Below are 15417 nucleotides of genomic sequence, written 5' to 3' on the forward strand. Positions count from 1 at the left end.
TCTTAGTCTCCAAAATATATTAACTAACGCAATCCAGATAGGTGTAACAAAACAAATAAGTGCATTATTGGCTAAATAGGTTCAGATTTAAGATGAATCATAAAGACATTGACTAAAATCTTGAAATAGCAAACGACACCAAAAATATAAGAGAGAAGAGAATCATAAGCTCAATGAATGAATCAAATCTACAAATTTAATAGTTAACCCGAAAATATAGAAAATAACAAGAATAATTGTGTTCCATGATTCAGAAAAGAATGGTCTAGTCGAATAAGTAATCTGTGATTTAAGGTATCTACATAAGCTTCCAGACTCATTAGGAAAGACTCTATTTGCTAATAACCCAGTTACCATTAACATTCAAGGTCAACAAATCTGTGATATCTAGCATCCTTTCATGTTTAGAATGTATATATCATGTATATCAGTATATGTACATGATATGTATATGATACACGCATAGGCCTTTAAAATAATGGATATGCAAGCATGATAACTTTAGGCAGTTCTATATCTCTATGAACCTCCCAAATGTGGTACATGGAGAAGCAGGGTCCCACATGTTGAAGTATAGATGTTTGCAAGAGCCGATCAATATCAGTAATTTTTCACCAAAATGAAAAAATAAAAGGTAAAAAAAATAGTGATTGAAGTACATAAAAAACCTATGGTTCATGTACAGCGATATCCCTAATAGAGGGGGAGGACCCCACAGAGGTAAGATAACAATCTAATCGCACACAATAAATGCTCAGACCATATGGTAGCAGCGGAAGTAAAACTAAAAGTTGAAATAGGACATCAATAAGGTACAGATCAGTAGGAACCTTCGACAAATGGTTTCAATAAGAAATAATATCTAAAATATAGGCACGCTACTCAGTGATAACCAACAGAGGACAGTCGAGGTTGAAAATACAGACAGCTGAATAATCCTTAAAACAATGCTCGATTGGGATGCTTCAAGCTTAGGTCCATGGTTATGCAGTAATGTTCTGGTATAAAGCAAGGGGCAGGTAGGAGATAAATGGTAACATCATTTTATGTGGGAGATAAACATCTCAAACTTGTTCATCTGGTCGTCTGGTTTAGGCTTGAGGCTTCATATATAGGCTGGCTCCAGGCTTCTCAGACCTAAACTGTTTTAATAGGAGAGCAAGGCAACAAAGGTGAAAAAGATTAGCTGCATTAGAAGTCTAATATAGGTTTTTAGGGCCATGAAGCAACAAAGCTTCCCAAAGTATGTTGGATATCATCTCATGCATTTCAGTATCAAAAAGGATGTTCTACCTGTTGGTCCTACTCACTGAGGTTTTAATAATCATGATGTTTCCCGTGGGATCTGTTGGGACCAGATAACCTGGTAAAGCATGCTAATGATTAAGGCAACAAAAACAATTTTTTTTAAGAATATGAAAAGCTGCACAGGTACTGAACGCTCGCAATTTGTCAGTAATGAGCACACTAAAGAAAATAGGCTATCTAAATCATTTTTAAGATGGACTTAAAATCATGGCCACAAAGAGGTCGAGAACTTATCTGAAGAGCATTGCATAACTAGCAAATATCGAATGTCATGTGCAATTGTTTAAACATAATTGGTAATTAATGTGGACGGTATAGTGAAAAATGATAATCGGAAGAGCATTGGATAACTAGCAACTGATTCTCAAGTTTATTAATGTGAGGGTTTTGCAGGTAAAAGAAATATACACACAATAATGGAAGGTTAGTTTCATATGATAATAACAATAATAAAACAAGTATCAGAACAAGGATCAGATCTGAAAATTATATGGAAACACTATTTAATTGGCAAAATGATAACAGTTGAGATTTAACCTACCCTTATGCTTAGTGCAAGCTTTGAGGAGACTTAAACTATTATCTACATAAAATCAATGTTGTCTAGCATCAGATAATAAGTACAGCACACACTAGTGGAAGAATACAAAAATGATGAGCTGAATCTAAGTACTGCCAAATTTTTGAGTTCATTGTTTACCTTCAATAGCTAAAGTTTTATTTGTTTTCTACCAAAGACCTACTGCCATAGCATAATGATGTGTTACTTTGGCATACTGTTGAGTGTCGGATGCCAACTAAACTTACAATTCTAGTATAACAGGGCATGGTACAATTTACCAAGGGTTATCCATGGTCTCCCCTCTTCCATCCATAGTAACATTGCTTTCTCTGCTAACCAAATGTTTCAAGATTCTGATAATTTATTGACATTTAAACACTACATAGCAACTCTCAGTGAACTTTCTTAATTAATTGTAATAGAATATTCTGAAGCTTAATCTATTAGATTCACACATTGTTGGCTCCCATTATTGAAAAATCATTTTTCCTTACAATACCGAGATGTCAAATAATCTTGCAAATATCTTAACCAAAAGTTAGGATTCCAATTTGAATTGTCTCGTAAACATTACTTGGTTAACTACATTAACTTTTCTCAATTGATTGCTGTAGAAAAGTCTGAAGCTTCCCATAATTGGAGCTTCATTTTCCTTTACATACTAATAAGTTATTTGTGATGACCATGTCACATCTCCACATTATAATTGTCAACTAATTTATCGAACAACCCTTATTTCCCATCTCTCTATTGCAAAGAAGCAAATTTGACTAAAACTAGTCATTCTTAGAATAAAAAACCAAGGCTTAGAAACTGCATACAGAAGACAAAAGACATTACATTGCCTTGTACTGGAGTAAGGCAGCAGGTGGCATACACACAACTGCCAATATTCTGGTGATTTATGTTGGTCTTTATCTAGACCGGCACATGCTACTACATATGGTATGAGATTTCAAACGGGATAAAAAGTACAAAGCCACCATATTCTCTTATAATACATAAAACATAGTAAGAAAATCAGATAGAATTTAAGTTTGACAAGCAAATTGTACATGACCTTTGCATTTTTTTCCTCCTCTTCGCACTAGATACAGAATTTAACTGTCACAATAGCGTTCTAATATTGCTTTCTACATTTCCTCCCTATTTTCTCCCTGGGCTACCAATATAACTCTAGGACAATAAGCAATCTACCTTACTTCAATACAATAGTACACAATCTTTTCTTCCTTAGCATTTGTAACCTCCACAAATATTTCAAAAGCAAAAAAACCTATGATGACCCTCATTCTACAGTCGAATTTTAGCAAAAACCATTAACCCACAACTGCTATAAAGAACAATCTAAGACAACCAGAAATTTTTATTTTTTCCAACATTCAGTACATCCGTGACCTTATCCGCAGATCATCAAATTTTTACTCATCTAAATTAAAACTTCAAAATTACTGATTGCTGCAGTCCACACTAAATTAGATTGGGTAATACTAAAAAAAGGAGTTTCAAATTTTCAATGATCCTAAATGGGGATATTCTAATCTCTATAAACTTCCAACCATATGGTTCCTTGCAAGCATTAATGGCAAGCATTTAAAGACTACGAATGAAATAAGAAAAAAACAAATAAACTGTTACCCAATGTTTCCATAACTGGAAGAGTATCCATCATATGAACTGTAATTGCTACCACCACCCTGAAGGTAGCTACAAATCATTAGTGGAATTTCAGCAAGCTAACATGCAGATTGACCAAATAAAACATGAAGAGAATATAGATAGAGATAATTATTCTAACTTAAGATATCAAGATATTTGAAGGGGGAAAAACATACTTGAGAACTGCCATAGCCTGCGTAAGTATCAGACGGCAGCAAATTACGGGAAGCACCATATCCACCAGAATATGAAAACCCACGGCCATGCGACTTACTATCCCTGCCTCCATGATATTTTGGACCATCAGAAGCATTAACTGGAAAACGATGGTGAGGAGCAGAAGAACCATGTGCAGCTGATGTGCTATCCCTTTCAAATAAATTGGCTTTTAGACGAGTTGTCACATGGACAAGTGCATCTCTTGCAATGTCAATCTCTCCACTAATCTGTATAAAATCAGTTTAATGGCACATAACAGTATGTGCAGAAATTATGAAAAACATGTGGGGAAATAAAAGAAATAATAGCTTACCTGAACCATCTCATCATCTTCAGAAGCAACTTTTGGAACATTTTCTTTTGAAAGCACGCGTATGTTGGCTCGTGTAGCCCTCCTCATCTCAGAGATGATTGAACCTGCTTTACCAATCAGGCAACCAATCTGCAAAGTGGATACCAGAAGGCGGGTGGTATATGAAAGTTCACCAGATTCTTTTTCACTTTTTTCACTACAACGTGGCTGCAAGCGAACTGCAGCATCTATTGTGGGAGAGATTGGATCATCGAAGAACTAAAATATAAATATCAGGAGAGAAGTAATAAGCATAAGGGAAAAAAATAACTATATGAGAATACGCAAACAAGCTAGGGCATGCATGCAAAGAAAGTTGTTGGACCTCTTTAGCAGAAATTGTGATTATGCAGTCATCTTCAACAGAGTTACTATCTACTTTAATAGAAGCTCCAGATTCCTGCCTTATTTGGTTAATGATCACACCATTCTTTCCTATTACACTTCCAATGCTTGCAGAAGGACAAAGAAGACGTAAGCTGAACTCCTTTGCAGCTCCTTCATCTCTTGAAGGTGGGTAAAGCCAATCTACTGGTGCTTCTCCTTTATAACCTCTATAAGAACCTACCAAGGGGCCAATACCAATTAATGGGCCAGCACTGCTTGAGACTCCAAACTGACTAGCACCAGGGAACACTGACGGTGAACTGGCAAAAAGAAGGTGGTGCAAACGAGATGGATTATCATGGAGACGCGATGAAACTTGACGAAGAGCCTTCTTCACAACTGATGCTTCTCCACTGATCTGTTTCCAAACAAGATAAAGTACAGAAGCTTAAACTTAACTCAAATTCATCATACATAATGACTCACAGCTTTTTATGTGCTTTAATCAAGGAAGAGAACAAATAACCTATGTAACCAATTATTAAAAAAATACCATTGCATCACACAGGCATGGAGAAAACATTTCTAAGAGGACTCGACAATGCTGAAAAGCATCCAAAATATGTTTATAAATATAGCATTTGAAGACGGCAATGGCATACAGAAACCACTACACAATTGACAAATGAACATCTACTAGCTGACCACCATGATAAATAAAGAGCTTCCTGAAAAACAGAACTATATAACACATAGGAAAGCTCTATGATTAAGAAACAAGAGTATCCTAATAATCATTCCTACCTAAAGTAGATAGTACATCTTAGGCAACCATGTCATGATTAAATACTTACAGTAGAAATGATAGGCTGATTTGAATACCTGGAGTAGCTCATCACCACTAACGGCACAAGCTGGGAGGCGATCATTCTTAAGAATGCGAACTTGAGCACCAGTATCGCTACGAATTCCTTGAATGATTTGTCCTCCTTTCCCAATGATACTGCCAATCTGATCAGAAGGCACAAGAAGTCGAGCAGTAACTTGAGGACTATCTCCATCATTATCTTCTTCAGCCATTACCTCATCAGTAACAAGTCGCTCATGGACCTTGAATAGAGCATCTTGAGCAGGACACATTTTGTCATCACTATCTTCAAGTGTATTGGTTTCCTCCCTTGTGCTAAAAATGGTAATGACACGCTCATCACAACCACGTACACTCTCCCCAATTCTAATCTTAGCTTGTGTGTCAGATCTCAGTTGCTTCACAATCTCGCCACCTCTCCCAATGATGCTTCCTATCTTCTTTCCTGGACATAAATAACGGAAAACAGTATCCTCATGCCCAGGAATGTAGGTGTCTCTTTCCTCACCGGGATTTCTTCTCTTGCTTCCTCCATTTTCAGAATGATCAGAGTGAGAGTAAGATCTTTTCCCATTATTGTTTCTGCGTCCAGCCATTGCTTGTAAAATTTGAGTTTTTACCTTCTAGGAAAAATGTCGCTGTGGAATAACCTCATTTCCAATCAAATAACATAAAAATGCCACAAATCTAATGGAAAAACTGGGGAAAAAAAGAAGGAATTTTTAGCATACAAAATGTCAGAAAGCTAGAGAAGGTGCGGATAGATAGTAAAATTTAATCCAATCTCATAGAGATTACAGGCTACGAAAATAGCAGCGGCGAGGGGATCAATTTAATTGCTGCAAATAAGTTACTAAATGAGCACCATAACCCAATTTCATAACCGGCGCACAGAACTATCACAGAAGAAATATCCATCTTTCCTAGCAGACCAACTGAGATCAAATAACCAATCAATCAATACTAACGGCGGATGCAAAAGCCTCAATAAATCACCGTTGTCACCAACTTAAAAATCCCTAGATCCAACACCGTAGTGATTCGAGTTTGTGCGAAAGCATGACAAAAAAGAGATCACGAGGATATCAAAGCATGAAAGCATCTTATAAAATTACGGAGGGAATTTGAGAGAGAACAAAGGCCCATACCCCAAGATCTTGCTTGGCTCTGAGGAAATCCTTCGGCACTTCGGAAACCCTAGCGCGTGGCGGACAATACCTTTAACTGAAGCAGACCTCGTTTATTTGTAACGGAAGAGCGGGCCCGTAAAGTACCCATAGCCGCTGTTCTCGAAAATTAGCCGAAACACCACACGCGGAGGTATCCTATAACTGCTTGAAGAATAGCAAATCGCACATGGGCCCCACGATTTTACGTAATAATGTCATTGAAAATCCTGTTTGCTGCATCAGATAAGATATGAAAATTGAAGTTCGGTTTTGGTGTGTCGATTCTGTCCTATACATCATACAAGTAATGCGTGCAATTCCATTCAGAGATGGTTGACGCGGACAGTTGTATCGACAAGCCTACGAATAAAATTAATTTCACGTACTTTCGAGGATATTTACTTTTTCTATAAATAAAAATATAATAAGGGTCTATTGGTGATTTCAGAAAATATTCAGATCTTTTTAAAAAAGGAATTAAAGGGTCTATTTATGATTTCAGGAAATATGCCTTTTAAATGTGAGGTTAAGGGCTTATTTTAGATATCATATATATCAGATTTTTTTGCAAAAGTGCATTTAAGGGTCTATTTCGATTTAAAAAATAGCGCTTTGCTACGTGCATATAAGGGTCTATTTGTGATTTTAGAAACATGGACCTTTTTGCAAAATATCAGAAGTGCATTACAATCTGTGATTTTAGAAAATATCATGGATCTTTTTAAACGTGCATTTAAGGGTTTATTTGCAATTTCAGAAACTATACAGGCTTTTTTAGCAAAAGTGCATTTAAGGGTTGCAATTTCAAAATAGCCCTGTGCTACGTGCATATAAGGGTCTATTTGTGATTTTAGAAACTATCTGAACCTTTTTGCAAAATTTTAGAAGTGCCTATTTGTGATTTGAGAAAATATCTGGATTTTTTTTCCCAAAAGTGTTTAGGGTTTAGGGTTAAATGTGTGATTTTAGAAAATATATGGATCTTTTTGCTAAAGTGCATTTAAGGATCTATTTGCAATTTCAGAAACTATACAGGTTTTTTTTGCAAAAGTGCATTTAAGGGTCTATTTACGATTTCAAAAATAGCCCTTTGCAACGTGCATATAAGGGTCTATTTGTGATTTTAGAAACTATCTGGACCTTTTTTCAAAATAACAGAAGCTGCTATTTGTGATTTGAGAAAATATCTGGAATGTTTCACTAAACAGTGTGTTAAATGTGTGATTTTAGAAAATATATGGATCTTTTTGCTAAAGTGCATTTAAGGATAAATTTGTAATTTTATTAAATATCAGACCTTTTAAGCAAAAGTGCATTACAATCTCTAAGAAAATATCAATATCTTTTTTAAAAGTACATTTAAGGGTTATTTGTAATTTCAAAAATTATACAGGCTTTTAGTAAAAGTGCATTATGGGTCTATTTGTGATTTCAGAAAATATCCATTTCTCCAAAAGTGCTTTACAGAGTCTATTTTCTATTTCAAAAAATATCTGGACCTTTTTCGAAAAGTGCATTAAAGATCTATTTGCTATATCAGAAAATATTCAGCCTTTTTCCAATTTCAGAAAATATCCATATCTTTTTTTAAAAAACATTTAAGGGCCTATTTAAGATTTCAGAAAATATTCATACTTTTTAAAAAAGTATAAACTGAAGGGTATTTGTGATTTCAAAAAATATCAAGACTTTTCTGAAAAAAATATATATTCGCGATTTCAAAAAAAATCAAGACTTTTCTGCAAAAAATATAATGTTCTACTCGTGATTTCAAAAAAAAAATGAAGACTTTTTAGTAAAAAAATATAATGTAATATTCGTGATTTCAAAAAATATTGAGACTTTTCTGCAAAAAAACATAATGGTATATTCATGATTTCAAAAAATATTGAGACTTTTTGCAAAAAAACATAATGGTATATTCATGATTTCAAAAAATATTGAGACTTTTCTGTAAAAACATAATGTTATATTCACGGTTTCAAAAAATATCGAGACTTTTCTGTAAAAAAACATAATGGTATATTTGTGATTTCAAAAAATATTGAGACTTTTCTGTAAAAACATTATTTGTGATTTCAAAAAATATCAAGACTTTTCTGAAAAAACATAATGTTATATTCGCGATTTCAAAAAATATCAAGACTTTTCTGCAAAAATATAATGTTATAATCGTGATTTCAAAAAATATCAAGACTTTTCTGCAAAAATATAATGTTATAATCGTGATTTCAAAAATAGAGACTTTTCTGCAAAAAAAACATAATGGTATAATCGTCATTTCAAAAAATATCGAGACTTTTCTGTAAAAACATAATGTTATATTTGTGATTTCAAAAAATATCGAGACTTTTCTGAAAAAACATAATGTTATATTCGCGATTTCAAAAAATATAGAGACTTTTCTGTAAAAATATAATGTTATATTCGTGATTTCAAAAAATATTGAGACTTTTCTGCAAAAAAAACATAATGTTATATTCGTGATTTCAAAAAATATTGAGACTTTTCTGAAAAAACATAATGTTATATTCGTGATTTCAAAAAATATTGAGACTTTTCTGTAAAAATATAATGTTATATTCGTGATTTCAAAAAATATTGAGACTTTTCTGCAAAAAAACATAATGTTATATTCGTGATTTCAAAAAATATTGAGACTTTTCTGAAAAAACATAATGTTATATTTGTGATTTCAAAAAATATTGAGACTTTTCTGAAAAAACATAATGTTATATTCGCGATTTCAAAAAATATCGAGACTTTTCTGCAAATTAAAAAAAAATATAATGTTATATTCGTGATTTCAAAAAATATTGAGACTTTTCTGCAAAAAAACATAATGTTATATTCGTGATTTCAAAAAATATTGAGACTTTTCTGTAAAAAGTATAATGTTATATTCGTGATTTCAAAAAATATTGAGACTTTTCTGCAATAAAACATAATGTTATATTCGTGATTTCAAAAAATATCAAGACTTTTCTGAAAAAACATAATGTTATATTCGCGATTTCAAAAAATATCGAGACTTTTCTGAAAAAATATAATGTTATATTCGTGATTTCAAAAAATATTGAGACTTTTCTGCAAAAAAATAATGTTATATTCGTGATTTCAAAAAATATTCAAGACTTTTCTGCAAAAAACATAATGTTATATTCGCGATTTCAAAAAATATCGAGACTTTTCTGAAAAAAAATATAATGTTATATTCGCGATTTCAAAAAATATCAAGACTTTTCTGAAAAAATATAATGTTATATTCATGATTTCAAAAAATATTGAGACTTTTCTGCAAAATAAAAAAATATCAAGAGTTTTCTGCAAAAAACATAATGTTATATTCGTGATTTCAAAAAATATTGAGACTTTTTTGAAAAAACATAATGTTATATTCGCGATTTCAAAAAATATCGAGACTTTTCTGCAAAAAAATATAATGTTATATTCGTGATTTCAAAAAATATCAAGACTTTTCTGCAAAATAAAAAAATATCAAGAGTTTTCTGCAAAAAACATAATGTTATATTGTGATTTCAAAAAATTGTAACTTTTGTGCTATATTCTTTTCTGAAAAAAACATAATGTTATATTTGCGATTTCAAAAAATATCAAAACTTTTCTGAAAAAACATTAATGTTATATTCACGATTTCAAAAAATATCAAGACTTTTTTGCAAAATTAAATAATATGGTTTTGTTGAAATTTCAGAAAGAACATTTTTGCAAACATACAACAGAAGGATCCATTTGCACTTTTGTGAAAATATTCGGACTTTTTGCAAAAGTGCATTGAAGGCCATCAGTATTTTTGAGAAATCATAAAATATCCTGACCTTTTTATAAAAGTATATTTCATAAAATATCTAGCCCTTTTTGCAAAAAGATCATTAAAGGGTCTTTGCGATTTAGAAACTATCCATATCTTTTTGCAAAAGTAAATTCAAGGAGAGTCTATTTGCAATTTTAGAAACTGTTCAAATCTTTTTGCAAAAGTAATTTGAAGCGTCTGTTTGATATTATAGAAAATAGCCAGCTGTTTTTGCAGAAGTACATTAAAGTGTCTATTTGCAAAAGCGCAGTTCCATTTTAAAAGTCTATGGACTTTTGTAAAAGTATATTAAGCGTCTATTTGCGGTTTCATAAAATTATTCATGTTTTTGTTTTCCATTTTTTTAATTTGTATTTTGATCAAATTTAGATATTCAGTGTTAGTGATTGCACCAGATGAACTAGTAATGATATCTGTAGGAGTAGAAATCCAAATCTTTGTGTGATTAAATGATATTTTTTCGATGCAAGTGGCCCTTCTCGTAATATATCAACTTTATGTTATAACTTTTTTTTTTAGATGAAAAATAATAAATTTATTTAAAACAGTAGGAGTACTACAATTAGAGACATGAGTACAATGATTTAACTTTAGCTTGGACTTGAGCAAAAGGGTAAATACTGCATAACAATAGATAACTAGATAGGCCGTCTCAAAGGTTTTGTCTATAGGTTAAAATTTTTTTAGATTTTTAATACATTTTTTTAAATATAAATTTTTTTCATCTTTTTTCATTCAGATTTGGGACCGACAACAATGAATTTAAAATATTTTTTAAATAAAATATTAATTTAAAAATAATTTTTATATAAAATTTAATTTTCTAATTATTAATTTAAAAATAAATTTTTAAATAAAATTTAATTTTTTTAATGAGATGTAAAATTATTAATTAAATTTTTATATTTAAATTTTTTTTAATAAAATTTTTCAATTGATAAAATTATTAGATTATTTAATCTTTTTTAAAATATTATTGAACGTAAATAAGACTTTATTAAGACATTATTTTTGAATGATATCAATTCAGATGTATTAATTCTCATACATGCATATAGCATTACTTTTATGCAAAAAGCCATGTATTAATTCTCATGCATCAGTAATGCATGCATGCAGGTGTGAGCAGTACATCAAATTTTCATGCGTAATCATACAGGCATGATGTGGCACTGCGAAAATCGAAACACTGTGATCTCACGAAACGAATATATTATTCGATTGATATAAAAAATTTATTAAAATAAATTTTTTTGGGGCCCTAGGTAGGCATAGGCCTTAAGGCCTATGCCTTGAGCCGGCACTATAACTAGATATGGTTCCTTCAATGTCTATACTTCTCTTATCAAAAATGAAATGATAGATATAAGAGCATCTATAATGGATGCTATAATGGATGTTATAACACCCCCATTGATATTAAATATCATTGTAAAGGGATGTTATAATAGCCCTCCAATTGAACACGTTCAAACAATTAAACGCGTTCAATTAAAAATAACGGCCTCACTCCACATGTATTTTTTATATTTTTTAATTATATTTATTAAAATGATTAATTTTAACAACTATTTTAAAATTGAATAAAATTTTATTAACAATTAATTTTAACCACTATTTTAAAATTAAATAAAATTTTATTAACGACTATTTTAAAATATATTTATTTAATATAATATAATTTTAAAATAATTAACGGTAAACTCATAAATAATGAATATTAATATTAAAAAGAAATATGAATGAAAAAGATATATTATTATAACAAATATGTAACAATGAATCTTATACTCATAGAAGATGTTATTAAAATGGATTGTAAATGCTCTAAAAGCAAATATTTGTTATTTAAGATTACATCAATGATGACTCATATACGTTTATCAATCACACACTATCAGTAATCTGTAGACATTGTCATCTGCCCCTAATTCTCATCAGCTAGTACAATAGTAAAAAGGCATGCAAGCTATGCACAAATGGAAACATGCAAACATAACGTAAATACTAGCATTTGGCATTTAATTTATTTAAACAGGACGTGCTCAGAACAAGATGTCTACTACATTTGCTAATCTCCAATCTAATAAGATACAAGATTACTACTGCGACCTCAGCAAAAGACATAATCGATAAGGAAGACATGAAGCAAAAAGATTTAAAGAAAATCACAAGGCTGCTAGATTTGTAGTCATGCTTTGTTTTCAGGTTCACTAGTAGTTGCAGTTTGAGCATTCTCCGCCCTCTCTTCTCCAGCATCTTCATCATCACCTGAAGAAACAACATCAAATGAATATCAATAAACAAGCCAATTTGAATCACGCAATTAGTGGAGGTATTGAATTAGCGAAAGTTCACACCAAGAACAGTCTGTAAACAAGAGTGTTACTTTGTATCATACAATCAGATTATAAAGAATGTAACAAACTTGATACACCAGACTACCATGTCATCTATTTCAACAATTTGAACTTTAAGTTCAACAAACTAACTACAAGCTAAAGAGTGTTTCAGTAAGAACGCAACAGAATAAGCAGTCACTAGTTGCTTGCATAAAACAAAGGTAGCTTCTAGTAACATTTCACAAGAATATAAACAAAGTAGGAAGGAAAAACTATAAACAATAAGTTGGCATAGCATGTCCTCCTTTTGATTTAAATCACAACAGCTGAATAAGTATTGAAGGAACAACATTAGAGAACTTGTTGTGCTCAGAATACTCATCCACTAGTTTCATGCATAAAGAAGGATGTTAGCATTCAACAAGAATACTAAACAAAGTAACAGGACAATAACTTAAACGTTGCTCTTTGCATGCCAAGCAAATAAAGTACTAACCTCCATCTTTATCAGCAGCATCAGCCAACAAATCGTCATCGTCCTCATCATCAAGCCCATCATCAGCACCACCCATATTCAAGTTCTGTAAAAATATTGAAACAAAGATGAGATCCACAAAGAATATTGATCAACATTCCCTTCATGTTTAGGCAAGTTGACCTACCGAGAAGTCCATGTCATCAAAATTCATGCCTCCAACTGCACAGACAAACATTAACAAAACAAGAAGTGAAATTCCAAAAATAAGACACAAATCAATTACTACTGCAGTGTACAGTAACAACAATATCAGAAGTAGGAGTGATTACATTTGTTTTCCTTCTCATCATCTTCATCAATCCACTTGTCCCAATCAACTTTCAAAAAGACAGGAGGCTTCCCTTCCTGCTTTAACAACCTGCTCCACCATTTCTTCTCGGCTTTCTTAATGAGGTAGCATATGGTCCTCAAGCCAACGGCAGTTTTACTTTCCTGCGGTAGTTCATGTCAATCTAGGAAGTCAAAAAGTGGAGTTGAGTGTATTCAAACAAGTTCTTGATACTTACATCAACATCAACCTTATCAAACAACTCAAGATCGAGCTCATATGGAATGTTCTCTACTCCGCTGGTTGCAGAGAAATAGAAACGACCTTCTGGCTGCAATGTGAGCTTAACATCCTTTGCATCCGGCAGTTCAATTGTAATATAAACTGTATCCGATTTTTGAGCCCATTTTGTAGATGGATGCCGGCTGCAGTCCGAGAAAATAACAACAAAAACAGTAGAAAAACTTTCAAATATTAATTCAAATGGCAATTCTTCAACTACAACAAGAAAATATTAATTGCCCCAATTTCGATTAGTGAAGTTTTCTCAACCATCCAACTTAACCGTTTTAATGTAGAAAATAAATAAATAAATGATTTCGCGAGATATGAAACAAGAAGACGCAAATGATCAACACGAGAAGCTCTAAGCTCACGAGAATCAAATTGTGATTCGCTGCATATAATTCAAATTTCTTTTTATTCGACCCAATAGTTTGATTTCGCTTCACAAAACCGGCAAGCAAATTGAAAACTTTTAAACTAAAAGGACTAAATAACTCGAATCTGTGCTATGTACAATAATGAATGGCTCTAAAAACTAAATTCCACGTAAAAAAGCCACAACTTTGTTAATCCGCGAGTCAGACATGCGAAAAAAATCAGTAAAGGATCCCAATGGCACTGATGCCATCCTCGTGCAGAAAATCCTCCTAGCCTAACACATCCAGATTCTCCTCCCATCATCGATAAGAATCTAAAACCCTAGCTCAAAACCGATGCGACAAAAACAAAAACGCGACCACAACAAAAATGGAGGAAAGAACACACCGACGAATCATAAAAACGAGGTTTCGGCGCCTTACCTCATCTTCGTCTTGGGGATTGAAAGAGAACGCGATAACACAGGAACGATTTTTCGTAGAGGCAAGCGCACAATCCAACGATATATTGAGAGTCGAGGGTGAGAGACGAAGAGAAGGGGAGGGAAAAAAGAACCTTCGGCGGAAACCTAGAGAGTTCTGTATGACCAACGTACACCACTTCCTGAGAAAGATCTCAGCCGTCCGTTTCTTTGGGACGACATGGATTTATGGGCCTTGGGCCGAACTGCAAAGAACCCTTCTACATGGGGGAATAAACTGAAATTTATAAATTCTTTTCCTTTTTGGGATGAAATTAAATATTAAAAACACTTTGATATTTCTAAAATTATTTTTAAAACTTTTAAAATTATTCTTTCGAATTAAATATTAGAATTTATGAAACATTCATCTCCCGCAAAGAAAAGAACACATAAAAACGAAATTTATGAATAATATAACGCAATTTATTAGTAAATTTATTCCACAAAAGAGAAAAAACAGTTTTGAAAAAAAAAAAGACAAAATGATGGGAAAAAAAACCGAATCTAAGAAGTTGATTGGAAGGGGAAGGGAAAATTAAAATATTTATATTATCCTTGTTTTAAAAAAAATGAAAAGTTCATTATTGTAATATGTGTTAATGAACCTCATTTTTTTTAATTATAAAAATGCTTTTATTTTTTTTTAAAAGATAATGCATGTAGACGTTGAAGGACAGATGAAAAATTATAAAATTCTACTAATATTACACGTAAACGTTGGAATATAAAATGTCTTAAAATAGATAATACATGCACTTTAGATAAATCTCTATCTCTGAAAGAGAAGAAGAAGGTTAAAATTACCGATCTCTATCCTCTTGAGTTATATCCTCAGAGAGATATG

General features: G+C 32.1%; 2 protein-coding genes across 6 annotated transcripts; both read right to left on the bottom strand.

The window, feature by feature from the left end:
- LOC141839386 (RNA-binding KH domain-containing protein RCF3-like) lies at window positions 1-6524 on the bottom strand. Of its 5 annotated transcripts, none has more exons than XM_074727119.1 (8): window positions 6444-6524; window positions 5310-5933; window positions 4426-4845; window positions 4062-4319; window positions 3706-3975; window positions 3525-3567; window positions 1294-1363; window positions 1-1137 (listed from the first exon to the last, which is right to left on the bottom strand). In XM_074727119.1, the coding sequence occupies exons 2-8, from the start codon at window positions 5889-5891 to the stop codon at window positions 1092-1094; spliced, it is 1689 nt and encodes a 562-aa protein (XP_074583220.1). In that variant the 5' UTR covers window positions 5892-5933; window positions 6444-6524; the 3' UTR covers window positions 1-1091. The 5 variants fall into 5 exon arrangements, with proteins under 5 accessions (XP_074583220.1, XP_074583221.1, XP_074583223.1 ...); XM_074727120.1 differs by having other exon boundaries at window positions 1-1142; XM_074727122.1 differs by having other exon boundaries at window positions 3509-3567.
- A 5771-nt stretch (window positions 6525-12295) lies between these two features.
- Window positions 12296-14672, bottom strand: LOC141840682 (co-chaperone protein p23-1-like). The gene is made up of 6 exons (XM_074728731.1): window positions 14533-14672; window positions 13686-13872; window positions 13449-13611; window positions 13304-13338; window positions 13138-13222; window positions 12296-12570 (listed from the first exon to the last, which is right to left on the bottom strand). The coding sequence occupies exons 1-6, from the start codon at window positions 14535-14537 to the stop codon at window positions 12491-12493; spliced, it is 555 nt and encodes a 184-aa protein (XP_074584832.1). The 5' UTR covers window positions 14538-14672; the 3' UTR covers window positions 12296-12490.
- Window positions 14673-15417: the final 745 nt, after the last annotated feature.

The sequence above is a fragment of the Curcuma longa genome, chromosome 11 (assembly GCF_044706935.1).
Source record: "Curcuma longa cultivar G26 ecotype Majalengka, Jawa Barat chromosome 11, ITB_CL_G26_1.1, whole genome shotgun sequence".
NCBI classification, from domain to species: Eukaryota; Viridiplantae; Streptophyta; class Magnoliopsida; order Zingiberales; family Zingiberaceae; genus Curcuma; species Curcuma longa.